General features: G+C 41.4%; 1 protein-coding gene across 2 annotated transcripts; it reads right to left on the reverse strand.

Moving 5' to 3' along the window:
- Positions 1-647: 647 nt before the first annotated feature.
- On the reverse strand, positions 648-4,912 carry Oli (Olig family). Of its 2 annotated transcripts, none has more exons than XM_043431798.1 (5): positions 4,387-4,912; positions 3,914-4,126; positions 3,215-3,459; positions 2,504-2,727; positions 648-1,800 (listed from the first exon to the last, which is right to left on the reverse strand). In XM_043431798.1, the coding sequence occupies exons 2-5, from the start codon at positions 4,043-4,045 to the stop codon at positions 1,571-1,573; spliced, it is 831 nt and encodes a 276-aa protein (XP_043287733.1). In that variant the 5' UTR covers positions 4,046-4,126; positions 4,387-4,912; the 3' UTR covers positions 648-1,570. The 2 variants fall into 2 exon arrangements, with proteins under 2 accessions (XP_043287733.1, XP_043287732.1); XM_043431797.1 differs by having other exon boundaries at positions 2,504-2,730.
- Positions 4,913-19,400: the final 14,488 nt, after the last annotated feature.

A 19,400-nucleotide genomic window follows, 5' to 3' on the forward strand; every position in this document is an offset into this window, starting at 1 on the left:
TTCGTTCGGCTTTCCAAGGTGCGGAGATGCCATCGACGGCTCTGCCATCTGCCGGGATAAATTCGCAGCCCTCGACGCCTGTCGGCGTTTTCTCGAACCATTCGGCCTCGCGTCATTGCCGCCAAATTCGAAATTGGCTTCCACACAAACGCGAAAGCACGAACTTTTTTCACTTATTTATTACCGAAATTTGGAATTTTCATTTTTAATCTTTTACCAATTTGGTTTTTTGCATTCTCATATTTTCCGAACAAGCAGTTTTGATCTTTTGCGATTTTGAGTTTTTCCAGACTTTTTACTGAATTTTACCTCGCAGCCGCATTTTTGTATGATTACTTTGTTAAAAATCTGGCAAGCTACGATTTTTCTATTTTTCACCAAATTCTTAGCGATCCTAAAATAGTTTATTCAATAAATAATCTTGAATTTTCAGCGAGAAAAGACCAAATTTTGTTAATCGTCACGTTAAAAAATATTCATCTAAGTCATATTAAAATGTCAGCTCAGAATTTCAACGACTTGTCCAAAAAAAAGTGTTTTTTTTTCCAATTTTAGATTACCTCAAGCCTTGAGTTCGTCGTCGCCATTTTGGGTGTGCTTGGCCATTTTGTGCACAGTCCAAATCTCCCTCAAAATAATAACATCCGTTTAAATATATTGATTTTTATTTGAGCATTATATATAATATCAGTTTAAAATTCTAATCTACACAATATTTTCATGTAAATGAAATACTTTCAAGACTTTGGCCACACCTCAGAAGCCAATTCGTTGGCTTCCCTCCTCAGAATCTCTTCTCTCGTAAATCGACACTTTCATTCGTTTGCTTCAATCGTTGAACATTTTGTATATTTTTCAAATAAAATCCATTATTCCTGGAGACTACGAGTTTTCAATAATTCCTTTCACTTTTCGTTTTATTTTATTTTATTTTTATTTTTATTTTTTTTTTTCAAATCGTCGTTATTTCTTTGTTCTCATAACCCCCGGATCGTACCTTCTGCTTTCAAAACTTTTTTCAAACTTTTACTTGGCACTTTTAAGCTTAGTTCTTCTTACATAAATAAATAATCGTTAATTCAAGATTCTTGTTATTTCAATTTTTTATACTTTCAGATTTTTTTTTTTTTTTTTTTTTTTTAATATATTTATATATATATATATATGTATTATATAAATATGACTAGCATATCATACATGTATCACATGCTATATTGACTATCGTGTTTGTGGACGAAGAGGACTCGGAATTTTATTCCCAAGCCCCAATTTTTTCTTTCTTTTCCTCTCAAGTGATCGTTTCGTTAACTTTTTACTGAAACCCTCGCATTTCTTCTTATTGCTCCGTATTTTTATCGTTTGACAATTAAAAATCTAATACTTTCATTGTTTGCAAAAAATTATTATTATTGTTGTTTTTTTTCTCTCGTTTTTATTTTTTTAATTATTCTTAGCTTCATTATTGTTATCGTTATGACTTAGCTGAGATTGAAATTCCACTCGTATTATTTAGGACGCTTCGAGATTTTTTTAAACCTCTTTTTGACTTTTTTCTTTTTTTTTTTTTTTTTCAATTCGACTCTCCTCCCGTAGCAGCTCCATCTCCAGATGGACCTCCGGCTGCAACACTCTGGGAATTGTCCCCTGACAATCCCTGCAATTCGTGAACTCCCTGAAACAATTTGCCTGGAAAACCTTGAAGGAGATCGTACGAAACTGGGGTCGGGGGCAGTGCTGTTGTGTGAGCGTGAGGCGATTGCAACACCGCTATGACCCTTCGTAACTCTTCCAATGCGTTTCCTGAAATGATTCGTGTTTGATTCATTATTATTTCACTGGATTTTTTGTAGCCTTTCATTCTCAGGCTAAATAATTGCTTTTTTCGGAATTTCGATTCCTTGATATTTCTTCGTTCTTGTTGTTGTTGTTTTTTTTTTAATCTACTTTTCAATTCAACAAAGTTTTTTACCTTTTCATTCGAAAATTCGAATAATCCAGGTCTATAAAAACCGGAATTGAGTCGGAAATTCGAAAAATTTGTTCGTCAAAGTTTAACACTCACCAGGGGTCAAAATGACCCCGAGAACAAGTTTAATCTAGAATTTCTAAATTATTGGCGCAGTGGAATTGCCACAGTTGGAATTTTTTTGAGTAAAAAATGCTTTTTTCTTAAACGTCGCCTCGTTGCTGATTTTTTTTCAGCATTTTGAAAATTGGATGAAAATTCTTTCCCATGATATTCTCATTCGATAAGGTTCGAACTGATATCCCGAATTTTCATGTGTCGTTGATTAATCTATAAATCTACAGGCACTTTTACTAATTCATATTTCTTTGGATTTTTCATTGCGTTTTTTTTAAAAAACTGTGAACCTTTGAATTGCTGAGTTTCGAGGATATTTTTCGTTTTCTGCAGATTTTGAGGATACTTTCTCAAAATTTCCTACTGTTCTCCATTCTTTTCCCATTTACAAAATTCTTTTCTTTTCCAAAAGTCGTATACCTTGCATGAGGATGTAATTCTTGGCCAACAGCAGGGTTGCTATCTTCGAGAGCTTCCTTACCGACGGACTATGAGCGTAGGGAATTACCGACCGTAGTTCATCGAGGGCGTCATTCAAATCGTGCATTCTTCTGCGTTCTCTCGCGTTTATGTTCAAACGTACGCTTTTTCCTTGTCGCGTACTTTTGGATTTCGGTGGGCAATTCAGTCTCGATGCTCCTGGTCTGCTGACGGGAAGAAAACGGTAATGGTGGGCATGAAAATTCGAAACGACGAAGCGGAGTAAACTCGCACTGAGAAAAAATCGAATCTATCGAACGAAAACCCAAAAATTTTCATCCCAGCATCGATTCGATATTTTCAAGCCTCCAAATTTTAATGGTTAGTGAGAATGTATTCAGCGACATAGAAAAGCTCATTTTCCTCCTTAAACAAATCCTCCAAGCAAAAGTCGAATCTCAACCCCAAATAAAAAAAAAAACAAGCTTCAGGGCCCAAAAAAATCGATATTATTTTCGAATATTCTCTGATTAAAATCCCAGAAATTGACTCTCGAAGAAATTCGTTGATAGAATTTATCGCAACGAAAAATCGTTTGCAGATCCTCGGTTTCGATTCGTCCAGTTTCTCAGTGACTGAACTACCATTTTTTGTGATCTTTCGCCTCGTTTTTTACTTAAAAAAAAACCCGGTCAACCTCATTTTTATTACCTTTCCTGGTCGGGTCTATTCTCGTCGGACAATGCACTGGACGATGCGTGAGGCTGAGGCTGCTGTTGAAAATAAAAGCCGCCAAGACCAACCGCCCCCAAAGGCGTTCTCCGTCCGGGGGTTGATTGGGGATGATCCCCCGACGAGTAACCACCTGAAGCTCCGGTTATTCCGGGATGAGATGCACTCGGAGCCGAGTACGCCATGTTTTCGAGGACCGGATTTCCCTGAGAGGGCAAAGGATGCTGAAATGACAAAGAATTGTCACTAAAAACTGAAGTTTTCATCTGTTCTTTTGTTGTTGTTTTTTTTTTTAAATTTTTTTATAGAAATTTTTTCTTGAAATGTCCATTATTTTTATTAAAAAATCTATTTTTCTTCGTGCAATTTTTTTTTCGAAATTTTCAAATTTCTTCTGAATTTCTATTTTTTTAAAATAATATTTCAACATTGGACAAAAGTTCGAGAAGTGCCTGAATTACGATTTTCGAGATGGACGAAGAATTTGGCGATTTATAAAACCGTGGAGGAGAAAAATTGACATTTTTTTATATCGTTTTCCTTCGTCATTGAATTTTAAGTAAAATTGAATTCCGATTCCAAGTTTTGCCATTTATTTGTAATTTGTATCGTGGTAAGAAAAATTGCGGAGAAGCGCATAATCCATTGGTTGAAAATGGATGTTTCTTGGACTCTTACATTAGTTCGATGGTCCCATGCCCAAGTTGGGTGGGTTCCTGGCCTCTGCCAAGTGCCAGGATTCAAATGTGCCTCTGGCTCTCGTCGATCGTCCTCTTCCCCCGAGCTGCTCTCCCCATCGTAAGATCGCATTTTTAATTCTCTTGACAACTTAATAATTCGATGTATGAAATAGGATTTGGAGAGAACCGAGATTTCCACTCGTTTCGTGTCCTGTGAATAAATATGCAAGAAAATTCGTTGTAACTCGATCGAAGAAACAAACTACTTTGAAAAGTTGTTTAAAAAATTGTAAGCATTATTCGAAAAAAATGCAATTTCGTATCGAACAATTCGTAAGAATTTTCGTACTCATAAATTCTAATTGGACAAACAATTTATCAGAACCAAGCCCCAAAAGTGCCAAGCAAACGATCATTTTCACCGGGATTTCAAAAATTTAGGCAGTTTTTCAAAAAATATGTAGACACTACCTCTCTTGTCAGCGTGCTTATTCGAACGTTGGAATTTCCCAGTTCGTTAAGGTCCTCTGAGTCGTCCCTCGAGACTCAGAAATATTTTTTACGCACCAACACGTAAATCGCCATGGTTAGAACGAAAAAAGCGATCGGTCCAAAGTTTTTCGTATTTCCGTAAAAAAAAATCGCCTCTCGAAGTATCGTTTGGCCTGTTTGCAGGCTCTCAAAGGACGAACGGCGGACGGCAAATCACAGCCATTTTATTCCAGCATCCCCCGACCAAACGAATTGGCCGCTCTGACATGAATCTCTGTGTGAATTCTTCTCGGCTCTCATCGCTTTCGCACCAGTCACGTTTTCTTCACTAAACGCTTTTCAAACGAGCTTCCAAACCGGCCGATCGTTTTTGCCCATTTTGTCAACTCCTCGATTATCCGGTTTTTATTCCTCGCCTGGGATATTAACTTAAAGGACTTAAGGCTAATTAAATTAAGGAGATTCAACGAGAGGCACACGAAGCGCGGCCGCAGCCGAGTGCGAACGCACGTATATGTTGTATGTCCTGCGCCCTGTTTCCCTGCCCCGACGCTTTGCTACCCCCATTTTTGGGTTCCCCACTACCCTTGACAGATGGAGCCTCCTCGACTCGACGAACGGTCCTTCCGACCAGATCGTGGCGACTTCTGGTGCTGCATGAAAACAACACGAAATCGTCTCTTATTTATCGACTCACGATCTCACCTGGGCAATCAAAATGCCCAGGCGAGGTTTGCCGAGCGCTTTTAGAAAAGTGGAAACGACGTTTTTGCGATCCGCTAATTCGCGGCTACTTTCGTGATGTTATTCACTTTGGGAAAACCAAGAAATTGTTTTTTATTAGAATATTGAAAATTTATTTTAAATTATTCAATATTTTTAATGAAAATTTGACAAAAATCTTACAAAATTCATAAAGTTTTATATAAATTTGACAAAAATCATTGCGGCGTTGCTTCTAGTCGAATCTCGGACTTATCGCTTCATTATTTTTTTCATTTATCTTGCTCTCCTCCGAACTAATCGTCATTTCGGGCCCAAAGCAATGGAGATTTTGGAACTTGTACTAGTTTCTGAGTCTACTCAAATCCGTTTCAAAACACATCTCGTGAAAAGCTTTTCGTGAATCGGAGGCCGAGAATCTTGCATTTTAAATTCGAAGGCTGGCTTCGAATTTAAAATTGCCCCTACGAAGGAACGTTTAGTCATAAATTTGTACAACTTTAAAAAGCTTTGGCAGAAAGTCGAGATTCCTCAGGCTCCAAAGAACGGGGATCGATGCTTTTGAACCTTAAAATCGTGTCTGATCGATCGGGCAGCTTAAAATAAAACGCACACGTAAATAATAATCGGAATCCCGGATTCTCCTTTCCGGTTGATTTATCGAAAATAACGCCCATAATCCCAGCCCCGTTTGGGGGATGCTGTGGGGAAAAAATCTCATTTTCAGCCTTTTCGTTCCTCAAAATGCTGCATTTACTCTCCACAGTGAAACCAACATTTTATCGACATGGAAGAGCCCATAGATTTTTGGGCGAACCCGTACGCATGTGATTCTCGTCGCGGAATCAAAATGGACATCCCTCGGAAAGAAAGGACTTTGCTCAGGGCATTGTTCGCCCCATCTGTCGTGTGTGAACTGCCAGGACGTTTCATCTCGCCCCAGCCTCTTTCACTGGCAACGAAACACCAGGAAAGTTATGGCTCTCGAGATATTGAGATCTCGAAAAATTTCAAAATACTTTTCCCCCGCTTCGGACCTCAAATTGTGGATTCGGTCATTTATTTTTTCCCCACTGCATTCCACGACGAAGCTGCTCTCAAGCGAATTCGAGTTTTTACGATCTTTGCCCCCCCAATTTCCCTCGCCGTATAACCTTTTCGAAAAAACCAGCGAGCAGATAATTTTGGAAGGCTTTGCGAAAGCGGAAGCAGCGTGGACCGCGAACTTTGTCTTTCACGATGAAATAAATCGAGAGAGAGTGGGAGGAGCAACCCCCGGGACATTTTGGGGGTGAGAAATGTGCGCCGGGGGTCGGAGGGGGCTCAAAGGCCTGGGAGACGCGAGGGGGTGAGATTCGTTGGCATATTAATAATTAGTGGAGCGAGGGAGCCGGGTGTTTACCATCGACAACTCGACGTAATGTTGTCCCAATTCTCCTCAGGCCACCATTTTTATTTTCTGTCAAATTGACCGCTCGATACTCGAAACAAAAGCGATTAATATCCAGGTACGAATGTGCGAGGGACCGAAACAACTTTATCGAAGCACTTCGGGCTGATAAAACTTGTCGAATAACTTTTGAGAAACTCGAGTTTTTCATCCCCCCCATTTTATTTTCGACAGCCCCACAGTGAGCTTCCTTTCGAAATACTGAGATTTCTGAATTATTTCGAACCGAGTGAAACCCGATGTGGGAACAGTCGCCGAGACAACGGGGAACATCCAGATGGATTAATATCGATTTTAAAAGCGTGTGGTAACAAAGCAGGCGTGACGAATCCCAGGGGTAGGAGAAGAAAACGATAAATAAGTTTCGATCCCGGCTTCCCCAGGGGTGTTTTCCCCGGGTATTTCTGGAGCAAACAGGGGGAAGAATATATGAGAACTGTTGGAGGATTATTAGAGTGGGAGATTGAGGTTGGGAGGGCGAAAAAACAGTAAAAAGGTTGAAAAGTTTCGACGGAGATATAATCGTAATCGAGCCGTTAATTGGCGAGTGATTAAAAGTGTAGGAAAAATGAGCAGCATGCTCGCTTCGTCGTATCGCACAAATGTGAAAATTCTCGTACACCGGTTGATTCGTAAAAAAAATGTCTCGACGCTGATAGAGGCACAAGTGTGTAAACGTTTGAAAGTGCTTTGGCGAATGTGGACGCGGAGAGAAAAGTTGAAGAAGATTGAAGCTGCGAGGAGAGAGCGAGAGAGACAGAGAGAGGGAGGCTCGAGCCCTCATCGGCGGGGGTGCGACACACGGGGTCGCGTTTCTCGGGCTGGATTCGCGAGGAGAGGAAAGAAAAACGAAGAAGAAGGAAGAGGAAGAGGGTGGGTTGAGGGCCGGCGAAGCGGGGGTTGCTGAGGCCCGGGAGGGTGGATTCACGCATAAAAAAAGGGAAGAGCGAGAGGGATGAAGAAGGGGGAGGAAGGCTGATGGAGTACATGGGAGTGAGGCTGGGGAGGGTTGCCCTGGCAACCCTGCGTAGGCGATGGACCGCGGGGCTGAGACGAGCGGAAGGGGGCTGACGGCGGGGGGATTTGAGCTCGTGGCTCCCCGAGCGGATCAATACAGCATCCGAGCGGCTGTTCCCGGACGAAACACACCCCCGAACCGTCCCCGCGCCGGCCCTCCTCGGAGCTCAAGCCCTACTACGAAAAACAGAGAGAACAACCGAGTCAAAGATAAAAGGAGAGACTTTGAGGGGGGAGGAGAATTCCGGAGTGTGCACGCCGCTCTCGAATTCGTGCGTATGGTTTCCCATAAATCGAACCATAACCCTTTCCCCGTGTTTCTCTGTCTCCGGAGGACCAGCAACGTCAAAAAATTATTCACCCCTTCGGAGCTCGCTGCGCCTCTTCCTCCGACCCCCCCCCCCCCCCGACCCATTTTCTCCTGCTTCTTCAACTCTTCCCTTTTATCTCCTTTTCTCACCTCCCCCGTGTTTCCACGGTTTTCTTCCGGCGAAGCTTCGGCCCCGATTGCGAATCGAAAAATTTGTGATGAGAAAAAACTTCACGGGAGGCCGAACTCAGTTTGGGTCGCTCGCGGTGGTCCAGCTCGCAGAAGGCTCTCTTTTTCGCGCCCCTCTTCCTCCCTCGCTCCCTTGCTCTTCACCGGTTACAAGGTGCCACCTTAACGGAAAATTTAATAGAAAAGCCTCGCTCGTGACTTTCGCCAACGCGGCTGCCTCGAAGCATCGATCCCTTTCGCTCAGCCCCGTAACGAGAAGCCAGCCTCCCTCTTTCTATCTCTTATTTCACGTGTACGATCAGCCATTACATTTTCCGCCATTATACTATTCGCCACGTACACGTATTTGGTGAATGGACATGTTTGTTTAAATCCAACGACCAGCCTGCTCACCCGCCCACCCTGCTCCTCGAGCCTCGGGCTACGAAAAATAAATAAATCCTCTCCCTCCGACCCAACCGAATACCCCAGCTCGGTCCAAATGTAAACCCGATGACAAATGCACCGGGCGAATTCACTCAGAACTTTACCATTTTCGTTGGGACGCTTGAATTTAGCATCGACGATTCGCTACATTTGCCCCATCGATCTTGAAGCAGGCCCGTTACTTTTTGCCTTTTTTTCAAATCACACTCGAAATTCAATTAGTTTTAGGCACAAACGTACGACTTTTCTTCGCCCACTTTTTCTCAGAGACGGTCAGTCGAGATGCCTTATTATTGGAATCAGGGAACTTATTTTTATCGGAACATCGGATTTCAATTTTTCTTTATTGACCAAACCATCGAGAGGATTTTCGATCATTTTAATTCGTCATTGCTGCGGTGAACACAGATAAAAGGAAGATTTTAACGCACTTCCGAGCTTCTGAGGCTGCAATAAAGTGCTGAGAATTGACAGAAGGAATTTCCCTTCAAACTGGAGCTCAATTTTCCCCCTGAAATATTTTTTTAACTCGTTTTTTATCGATTTTACGTTCCCACATTTCCGACCATTCAGGCTTCCAGCGTATTTTTCAAACCTCGCTTCCCCTCGTTTTTATACGTTCTTTTCCACAATTTCAAAGACCTAATCACGCGAGATATTTCGAATTCTATGAAGCGTACTCAGTCCCGCGATAGCGAAATAAAATAAAAACGAGTTTTCACCGTGGCACGTACGAGTCTCACTTCCTTCGAACAATACCGTTGATAAACAAAACAAAAATATATTCACTTGGCAAGCAGAAGTCAAAACGGATATCGTAAAGCTCACTTTGTGAAAAATATCCCGAAGAATATGAAGATTTTATCTTTCAAGGTTGTTCAATACCAAAACCCGATTTCTTACGGAAATTTTGAAAAAAAATATATGACGCGCAGAAAAATCTAACGAATCGATTAAAAAAAAAACGAAAAGTTCTACCGTTTAGTTTTTCAGATATTGCGAGTTAAAGTTCTGTGCTGGTTTTTCCGTCTGAACGCATGGCAATCGTCAAAGAAAAAATGTGTATCGCAATAACTCGAAAACGGTTCTTACCATTTTTATTTAAAAAAAACACAGTGTTAGAGTAACTGCTGAAGAAAAAATTAAAAAAAAACCTTCATCTACCGTTTAGTTTTTGAGGGAAAAAATGATTGTAATAAAAAAGCAATGATTATCAGTATATTTTAGGACGCTGCGCTCGTCTCAGACAATTGCCTGAGTACATCAGTGTTGCCACGATTGAGCGTTCATTTGTATGCTCGTATATGTGCATACAGCATGAAGATATATTCTAGCAGGGGCGTACACAAAAGATAAAATATAAAAACTCCAAAATCACGAGGAATTTTAGTAAAATATCGTAAGCATATATTTTTTTACTGATCAATAAGGATAATCTGAATGAGTTTTGGAACACATTTCACAACGAATAATGCTCACATAGGAAGGGGGCTGCGCCCTGTTTTTTATACGGCACTCAGCTATCGAACTACCTTAATCCATCGATCAACAAGAAATGTCGTGATTTTCACAAGTTTGAAAAAATTCATCTTTTTCGTATGCTCAAACACCAAAAGGGGAATGGAACTCTTGCAATTTTCAGGGAAGAAAAAATTCTTGGGGCCCAATTGAGTCGCTCTAACAAATGTAGATTTTTTAATTCTTCTTTTAAAAAACAGTCGCAAAAAAAACGAAAATCCCTTCAAAATTTCAGCTTCTGTTCCAATCACCGTTTTTTTCATTTCTCCTTTGTCTCCCTTGTCAAAATTTTGTTTGTTTTGAAAATTTTGAAAACGCTTCTTTTTTTCGAATTGCAAAATTAGGAAATAAAATATCCGCTATTTTTTGAGTACCTCGTGTTGCCCCAGTCCCGTACTATTGCATTCATCCAAGATCAAGGTCCAGGCGATTATATTTGTCTTTTGGAAAATGATTGAATGAAGTTGATCGTTCTCAGAAGCTGGTTCACGATAATAAAAGTATTGACAAAATGATTTTACAGGACTTAAGGTAACTACTGTACTGCCTGCTAGTCAAATGAGTGCTAAATTTTCAAAACGCTTTTAGACCAAGTTTATCGTATCGATCTAGAGTCGCGGCAGCGACTCTGAGACAAGTACATTTATGTTATGACGAATTGCTGACAGAGACTCTTTTCCGGAACGATAGCGTTTCCAATTGTTTTTAAATTTACGTTAAGGAAGTTGAGGCTGTACAGTCATTTTTTTTACCCAAAAGTTATGACCAGTTTACAGTTTAGAAATGTTGCATACACTTTAAAGAAAAGTTGGAAAAAAAGACGAAAAACTACTGAAAACTCAGTCGAAAATACGGACGGTAACGATCCTGGCCTCAAAAAATTGCACGGGAAACAGATTATTATTAATATAATCTCAGCAAATCTCTTAAAAATCTGAAAAAAATTGACATTATTCGGCAAGCCTTTCTCACGTTGCCCAAAATATTTCATATTTTTAGTATCATTTTTAACGGAGATATCACTGAATGTGTCTTGACTTCCATAAGATTACATGTCATTTGGCCCAAATTGTTATTGATTTTTCTCACTTTTTTTTTTACACTTCACTTTATAAGATGCAGTCAGTTTAAAAGCGATGACATCATTTTCATTCTAATGCCTCAAATTCCTTAAAAAATATGGATTCAAGCATATTTCATTCACGTGAAAAAATATTCAAAATGATAGTTTTGCAAAACTATCAACTGATAAATGCAAATTTCCATGATAACACATTTTCGCAGGTATTTTTCAAAGAATTATCTGTATTTTTTAACCGATTTTATTGCACTAAGTCTCATTTTGTACCTTAATGAAAAAGTTTCTTCGCTTAATGAACAATTAGTTGCAACAGTGAAACGATTAAGTTTTAAAAAAAAAACTACATGGTGAATTAGTAGAAAATCAGTTAAGGAATAAAATGAGACTTTTGTTGCAATAAAATCAGTCAGAAAACACATCTTTGAAAAATACCAGTGAAAATGTGTCGTCGTGGAAATTTGCATTTATCAGTTGATTGTTTTGTAAAACTATCGTTTTTCATATTTTTACATGTTAATGAGATATTCTGTAATACAAATCCACTAACAATGCATTTAAGGAGTTTCGGTACAACTTATCTTTGGGGGGGGGGGGATCAGGGTGGCAAATCCATTGTATTCTAGCAGGGCGCCAACTTGTACACTCTCACTTTTCATTATTAAGAGTAGGCTTTATTACGAATAATATGTGTGTAATTATGTATCCATCCATATTTTCTGTAATGACGAATGTTATAGTTTACTTTACATATTATGTATATTTTTTATGTTATTTCTAAAAATTATCGAAAAATGTGACGCGAACGTGACAACGTGTAGTGGCTGGCCTGCTCTGTCGACAGGTCCTCTCGAACAGCTGTGTGGAAAATCTAACCTCTGTTTCGAAGTTTTAACCTCGCGATAATTTTGTCAGTAGTGTTGAATTGTTTCTTTGTTATTATCGTAATGGTGCCAAGAAAACGGTGGAAAGGCAAATGGGTGACCGAAGCTGTTCATGATAAAAGAGTAAAACAGACAGAGGTTGGACAAAATATGAATATTGCTCGGTTTCATACGATCCACTCCACTTAACTGTTTGAAATTTCGCGCCGATCCTGACATAATGCAACGTTGCCGTTACTTTCTTCGATCGTGGCGAGTCGATGGAAAACGAGCAGTTCGGTAATTTGTTTTTACGAAAATCTAACAAACTATGCAGAGAAACTTCTTGAAAATTTGACACAATTATCAGTTTAATACAACGTGGAAGTTGGTGTTTTTCTTTTTAATGTGTAAGCATTTTTTAAATTATGACAAAAACAATGTGGTTTGTGCCATCTAATCCCGTGTTAAAATGCTTCATAAAAAAAATTTATTTCTCAAAAACTGTGTTGTGAATAAATCTCAATTTTTGCAGGTGAGCTTTGACATTATCGACGAACATATCGAAAAAATTACAAAATAACCTAAGCATTTTGGTTTACTGTGCCGAAACTCCTTAAGGAGGGTGGATAGCGACGATACACTGTTGCCATGCTAAACCACGTTAAATACATTAAAAATTTCAAAATGTTAAGAATTTAATAAAATTTGGTAAACATATTCTTTAGTGCCAAATTTGACAATACAATTTTTTTAAGATTTTTCTTCTGTACAGTTATCGAGTAATTGATCACTAAAGTTCACGTGTATAAAGCATAGCCTTTCCATATATATAGGTATACATTCCGGGCATAAGAAATCTGCTTCAATGCGTAATTACTCGATAACTAAGCAGAAGAAAATTTTGAAAAAAATTGTGTCTTCGCACTTGATGTTGAAGAGAACATTATCACAAAATTTTATCAATTTCTTATCATTTTGACGAATGCAGCCACCCTCCTTAACAGAGGTCGAAGTTGACACACCCAAACGCGTCGACGGCCCAGCACTTTTGTATTGGCATCGAGAAACTTATTTCCTTTTCTCCATCAACTTGTATTTCGTATCCTCTCGTCTTCATCGGTGATCGAATAACTCGAAAAATGAGTTCGTAATCTTCCTCACGTTTTCGATCATCATATAGGCACGGGGAGTACAGCTCGTACACGAGAGACGTTACATGGCCGTGCGCCATCTAGCGGCCAAAGCGAGAAGCTTCTACGTGACAGTCCGAACGAACGCAGTCGACCTGCTCGTAGTAATCGGAGATTTTTTTACTTCAGACAAACGAAAATTCTGTCCATCTAAATAGGAGACGATTGAAAAAAAACCGAGTAATTACGAATCGAAAAAAGCTGCGAGTAAAAAACAACAGTGTTGCATCAAACTCGACCTGCGATTGCTACGAACTCCCATTCGTTGGTAAACTTCGAAAAAGTAAATTTTTCGCAAGTCGATGGGACGATGGGCGCTCTTTTTTCTCTCTCTCTCTCTTCATCTTCCTGGACGCTGAGTTGACACCAATTTTTTCAATTCCTCGACATTTTAATGCTGCTGTTCCTCCTCCTCGTGTTTTCCTACATAAAAATATCGGGACAAGGACATCGGGATTACAGAGGTTCGAAAGCACTCGGGGACAAAAGGTCTGACAATGGCCACTTTTTACTCAGACATCAGACGTACATTACAAATGTGCGATTATAATAGAATGTCGAGAAATTATCGACAGCTTCAGCACTCCCGTTCTAACAACAATCTTCTCTCCTTCCCACTCTCTTTTTCTGTGTACTCACGACGAAACCCAACGAACCTGGAGGTGCGTAAATTGCTGCTGGACCTGATATCGTCTGGAGAGAGAAACAGAGATAAATTAAAGCGAGAGACCAAAAATGCCAGGCGTGCTCATCTCCTCCAACAGGGAGGATGGATAAATTGTGTGTTTGTGTGCGAGGGTCATGCGCTGAACAGCGCAGTCAGCCTGTCTAGTAGCGTCCTACACATTTCATGCAAATACATGGGCTTTTTCGTCTCCGGTTACTACCTTAACAAATCGTTTTTAACGATGCTGATTACGGGACGTTGAAAACCCTGGATAATTCAATCCTGTCAATAATGAATTCGATGAGTTTTTCAATGTCAATTATACGAGTACAAGAGCATAAATAAACATTAACTGGTGCAAATTTGCACTTGGACTTTTACAAACTTTTTGTTTCATCCATGAATTCATGGAATTCGTCTTACGAGACTTTTTAGGGGTAACCATTCCTTAGTAATCGATTAGAATCATTCGAAATTTTGAAAAATTAAATTTTAATGCAGAAAAATGGCGAAAGCGGAGAAAGTAATTTTCAAGTTCTAGAACTATTCAAGCTCTTGATTAAACGGAATTACAAATGTATTGAAATTGAATTGAATTCATACAAAATAAAAAGAATTGAATTAAATTTTACTAAACCTTGTTTGCAAATTGATTGAAAATATATATTTTTTTTTTTTTTTTTTTAAAGAGAAGTTCGAAATCGAGCATTTTATTTAGTAAAAAAATCGAGTTTATTGAGAACTGACCTGGAAGTCTTGTTCGTTAAAAACTACCCTGAAGATTCATCGATTTTCCGGTATTTTTCGATTTGGGAAAAATTCGAAAAAAATACAGAAGAGTCCGCGTGAAGTTGCCTGTAGAAGGTGAAAATAAGCGGTCGACGAAAAAAGGGCTGAAGCGATACGAAGTGGAGGCTCGAATCGTGTCATTTAGGCCCTTCTTGCTGGAAAAGAGTCTCTGCGGAGGGATGGTCGCGTGGTAAGGGAAAATGAAGGGTCGCTGGTCCAACCGAATCATCAATTCGAGCATCGAAAGTTTAATTGATGATTTTCGGTCTTGCAGCAATCTCCAGCAGCCTGCGAGGGGCCAATGAGCGAGAAAATATAAAACGAGAGAGAGATCGGGGCTGCCGGGCCTTTGTTCGTCCCAGAGCTCGTCCCCGCCGTCAGGGTAAATCTCCCTTTCCCACAGATCGCGAGAAGCCCTGGGAGAAAAATAATCCAGGCAAAATGACGAGTCCTTTTCCACTCATTTATTTTACCCAATTGTAATCCCATTTTTAATGTGCTTTAATGTTATTTTCAGCATTGCATTTATCAAAGTTTTTTTTTTTATCGTTTTAAACTTTTCGTCTTTTTTATGCTTCTTTTGAATACCAAAAATCCTAAAACCTTCAAAAGTCTCGTACTGATTCTAACCCAAATAAACGAGTGTCGAGCAGAACGATTTTCTGTCAATAGTCATTTTGATTTTATAATTATTGCTAGTCAAAACTGTTTTCATTTTATTTCCCATTACTTTAGTTTTTTAATCCTATTCGTTGGATCTTGGACAAAAAGCATGAAAAACGGTTCCATCTTACCGAATTCCCTCAAAAGAATGAGAGGAATTCGAATTCCTTGTAATTTCGAGTTGATCAAACTTCTGAAACAGAGTTTAATTTCTATGAGAATTAATACGAATCTCTAATCGTTTTCGAACGATTTACTGCAAGAAAAAATACGACGAAACCGTTTTATTACGACCCCGGAAGTAATAATCTCCAGACACACACACACACACACACGCGCGCGCGCGAAAAAGCCACCCTCGTTGATCGAAAGCTTCGAAATAAGTGAACGACTCTCCAGAGATATTAATACGAATTCGATCGCGCAGTCCTTAGATTCCCATGCTCCGGAGCTCTCTCGTTTTCGCTGATCTCCAATATTTTTTTTGTCCTTCCTTTTGTCTGTTCACATCGAGAGAATCAGCAGCAAGAAAAACGAGAAAAACAATAAAAAAAAGATGGCGCACGGTCCCGTTTAATTATTTGTTTCCACTGCTTTTCTTTTTCTACATCGGTCTATTTACTTCTACAACTTGGTGAAACGGTTTCGAGAGAGCCGTAGAAAACGTCCTCGTTTCCATACGACATTTTTCCGGAAGCCACCCCTCGTGGAAAAATCATCTGGAGTTTGTCCCTCGAATTTAATTCTCGTCGGTGTGCAGAGCCCGGGAGCTAGAGAGCTCGAGGAGCGAGAAACTTTCGTTGTGATATAAACGATGTGAGGAATTAACCATTGTCATCTCCATCCCCTATTTTCCGGGGGGGAAATTCCTGGAGCCCCGCGCGCAGCCGGAAAACTCGATGCAGGAACTTTTGCGTCGTCGAGGCAGTGAATTTTTATTATTTTTCTTCCATCCGTACTTTATTTATCCATTTGGTACGTATATAGACCGACGACACAAATGTGTATCGTCCGTCCCTCGGTTCCCTCCCCCCGCTTTCCCGCGCCTCCGAGCTCTCGGAGAAAATTTGCGGTATTAATTTCCTCCGGAAGGACGGAGGTCCGCGCGAGGGGTTGGTGCGTTGCAAAAGAGGGGGTTCAAAGTCAGAGCTCGTCTCAGGCGCAGGGTTGAATAACAGGAAAAAACGAGAGAGAGAGAGAAAAGGGAAGAGAAAAAAAGAAAATTAAAAAATAAGGAAAGACCGAGCCGTGAATCGGCGAGGGGGGGAGCGAAGAAAATGGGAAAAGAAGACTCGTTCGTGTGCGCGTGTGTCGTGTGTGTGTGCGTGTGTGAGGGAGAGAAAAAGAGCGAGGGCTCGAGGGAAGGGGGCGGAGAAATTTAATAAAATTTCATCCCTCAGCCCCTGGGCAACCCCCACAAAGCTGCCGGGCCAGTTGGCGGTCACCATGGTGACGCAGCATCCCTCGCCGCCCTGTGACGTCACTGCTCCATCGATCTGTACAAGCGCCGAGATACTCCGGCCACTACGAGCTGTAGGGGCTGCTCCTTCCTCTCTATATACATGTGGAAATTCGGTTGGACTTGTATTAGTGGTTCTTCGTGCCCGTCGAGCGCGGTTATCGCGCTCCAACAGCGCTGGCACGTGACACACACACACACACGCACACGAAAAACCAGCCCGTCATGCTGGGCGCAGCGAAAATGAGGGAGGGAAATAAATATTATGAGGAGGATGAAAAGAGACGGGGGAGGGGGTAAAAAGAGAGGAACGAGGAGAGAATGAGCGGGAGAGATCGAGAGAAAAGTAATAAGGGATGAAGAGGACTCGAAAGAGAAGCTGAAATAAGGGATGCCCAAGAATAAATGGAGAAACGGAGAAACCGAGAGAAAAATAAAATGGGAAATGCTGAGGAAGCCTCCGGAGTTTCGTACTACAACTAACAACCCTCCACGCAATTTCTTACTCGCTTTCCCACCCCCTTAACGCCTCACTGGCCCGGGAAACTCCGCTTTTTCCTTCCCGCCACTTGTTCTTTTCTCGTTCTTCATTTCCTCTCACCTCCTCACTCCAGCACTCCCGAGCCTCCTTCTCACCCTCCGCCATTCACTTCCCTGGGCGACGAAGCTTTTTCGGGGATGAAATTACGGAAATTAGTGTCCTGTCTTTCGAAGAAGATTCTCAACGAGTCGAGTATCCGACTTTCAACGAGGTTTCACACGTCGTTTCACACTTTCCTTTAATTATCTAATGTCACCTTAAAATACTGGAAATTAAGGGGTTTCGGACCTTTGGAGGGAGTGCTTTTACGCAGCCCTCTTCGAGCTTTTCCGTTCTCGATTAAAATTCAATTGTTCTTACCCCTTCGAGGAGGCCAAAAAGTGGTGAAATAACCTTTTTCAATTTTTCAAATTTTCTATTTTCGACTATATAAAAAGCACTCTCTCGTGTCCCCATCGACTCACGAAATTTCTCAGCCTCCGATGCGTCATCCGACGACCCAAAAAATCCCTTAACCCCACTAAATCTCAGCTGAAAAATTCACGTCGCGCGAGCTCCGAGCGCTTACGAAATATTCGCCTGTACATATACGAGACGAGTTAGCCATCTCTTGACGAGGATTTAAGGCGTCGAGCTGTCTGGGACGTCGTCCTCGCGGCCAGCGAACCCGCACGCTGGGCGCGCGCTCCCAGCGCACCCTGGTGAGCTCGCCACGAGATAAATTCTTTCGTAAGCTCGCAGGATCGTGCGGGTACCGTTCGAAGAAGCTGGCAAAAGTAAATTATTTTTCAAGAGCAATAAAGATTTGTTGAGATGCAATCGTCAAAAACAGAGCGCCTTAACATTGTTTGCTCTTGAAAATGTGAAAAAATGTAAAAACATGCGAATCGAGATCGTTGAAAAAACTTTGGTGAATTCAGCCTCGAGAAAAGTCTTCGAGTACAACGACATTTAGTCTGACCGAAAATTCCAAAAGGAAAAAAATCGACTTGGACGTTTAGCGACAGTCCCGAAGGGAGCCGAATCTCGGGAGCGAATCCGCGAAAAATTCTCGAAGTTCGTCACACTCTCATCTCGCTCGGATCGCGATAAAATGCCTCGCGCAATTGATCAGCGTGAAGGAGCCGGCCAAGGAGGAGTCGAGAGATGAAAGAACACAATCAATTACAGCGTTCGCCACTTGCTTCATCGCGCCACCGAGCCTCTCTCTTCCCCGAACAAAAGCTCGCGAGAAATCGTCGATTGATCGGCCCCAGACTGTCCATATTTGGCCCGCGTGATTCCTGCTCCCCTTATACGGGACGGAAATATCGACGTACAGGGTGTCCCAAAAGTCGCATCAACTATTCGGGGACTCGGATGCCTCGTTCGATTCCGAAGAAAAAAGTCCTCAGCGAAATTCCTCCCCGAGGCACCGTTCTCTCGATATTAAGCAACCAGTCACTTCGCCCCGGAGAACAAAGGATTTTCAGCTCCTCCCGTCATCGCGCCGAGTATTTCGTAGTTTTTGGCCACTTCGGCGACACCCGGTGGACGTATTCATGGAGAATGAAATGGGACACGAAGCGTGAGATGCGAGGGGGAGGCCAAAGCCCCGAAAATCGAAATGCAATAACACTAGTTGGCCGGGACCGGGTGATGGTCCTGGCTGGCATTCGAGAGGGTGCATCTATCTCTCCAGCATCCCTGTGCGCTCTCCTTTACCCCCGCGACGAATATATACGTAGCCCAACACGTATACAGTTCTTAAACGTGTGTGTAGAGCTTCTTGGTGCTTCCTGTACGCGGCGGTCCCACAAGTTGGGGATTTCCAGGGACGGCGGAGTGTTGCCTAGCGACCTGGCGAGAATCGCTGTCGTTCTCTCTCTTCGTTTCTTTCTCTTTTCCTATTTTTCGCAGTCCTTTTTTCGCAGTCGATCTCTTTCTTCTCTGGCTCGACTCCGTCCTTATTTTCCCCTCGTTCTTTCGATCCCCTTGTGTTTGAAAAAAAATTATCTCCCCCTTCGAAGCTTGGCTGTTGTCTTCATTGCCCCCCTCGCCTCGAGACCATTTTTCCGCGTTTTCGGCCTCGACTTTTCTCCCTTTTCTCTCCCGCATTCCTCCAGCC

This window comes from Venturia canescens, chromosome 11 (genome assembly GCF_019457755.1).
Source record: "Venturia canescens isolate UGA chromosome 11, ASM1945775v1, whole genome shotgun sequence".
NCBI classification, from domain to species: Eukaryota; Metazoa; Arthropoda; class Insecta; order Hymenoptera; family Ichneumonidae; genus Venturia; species Venturia canescens.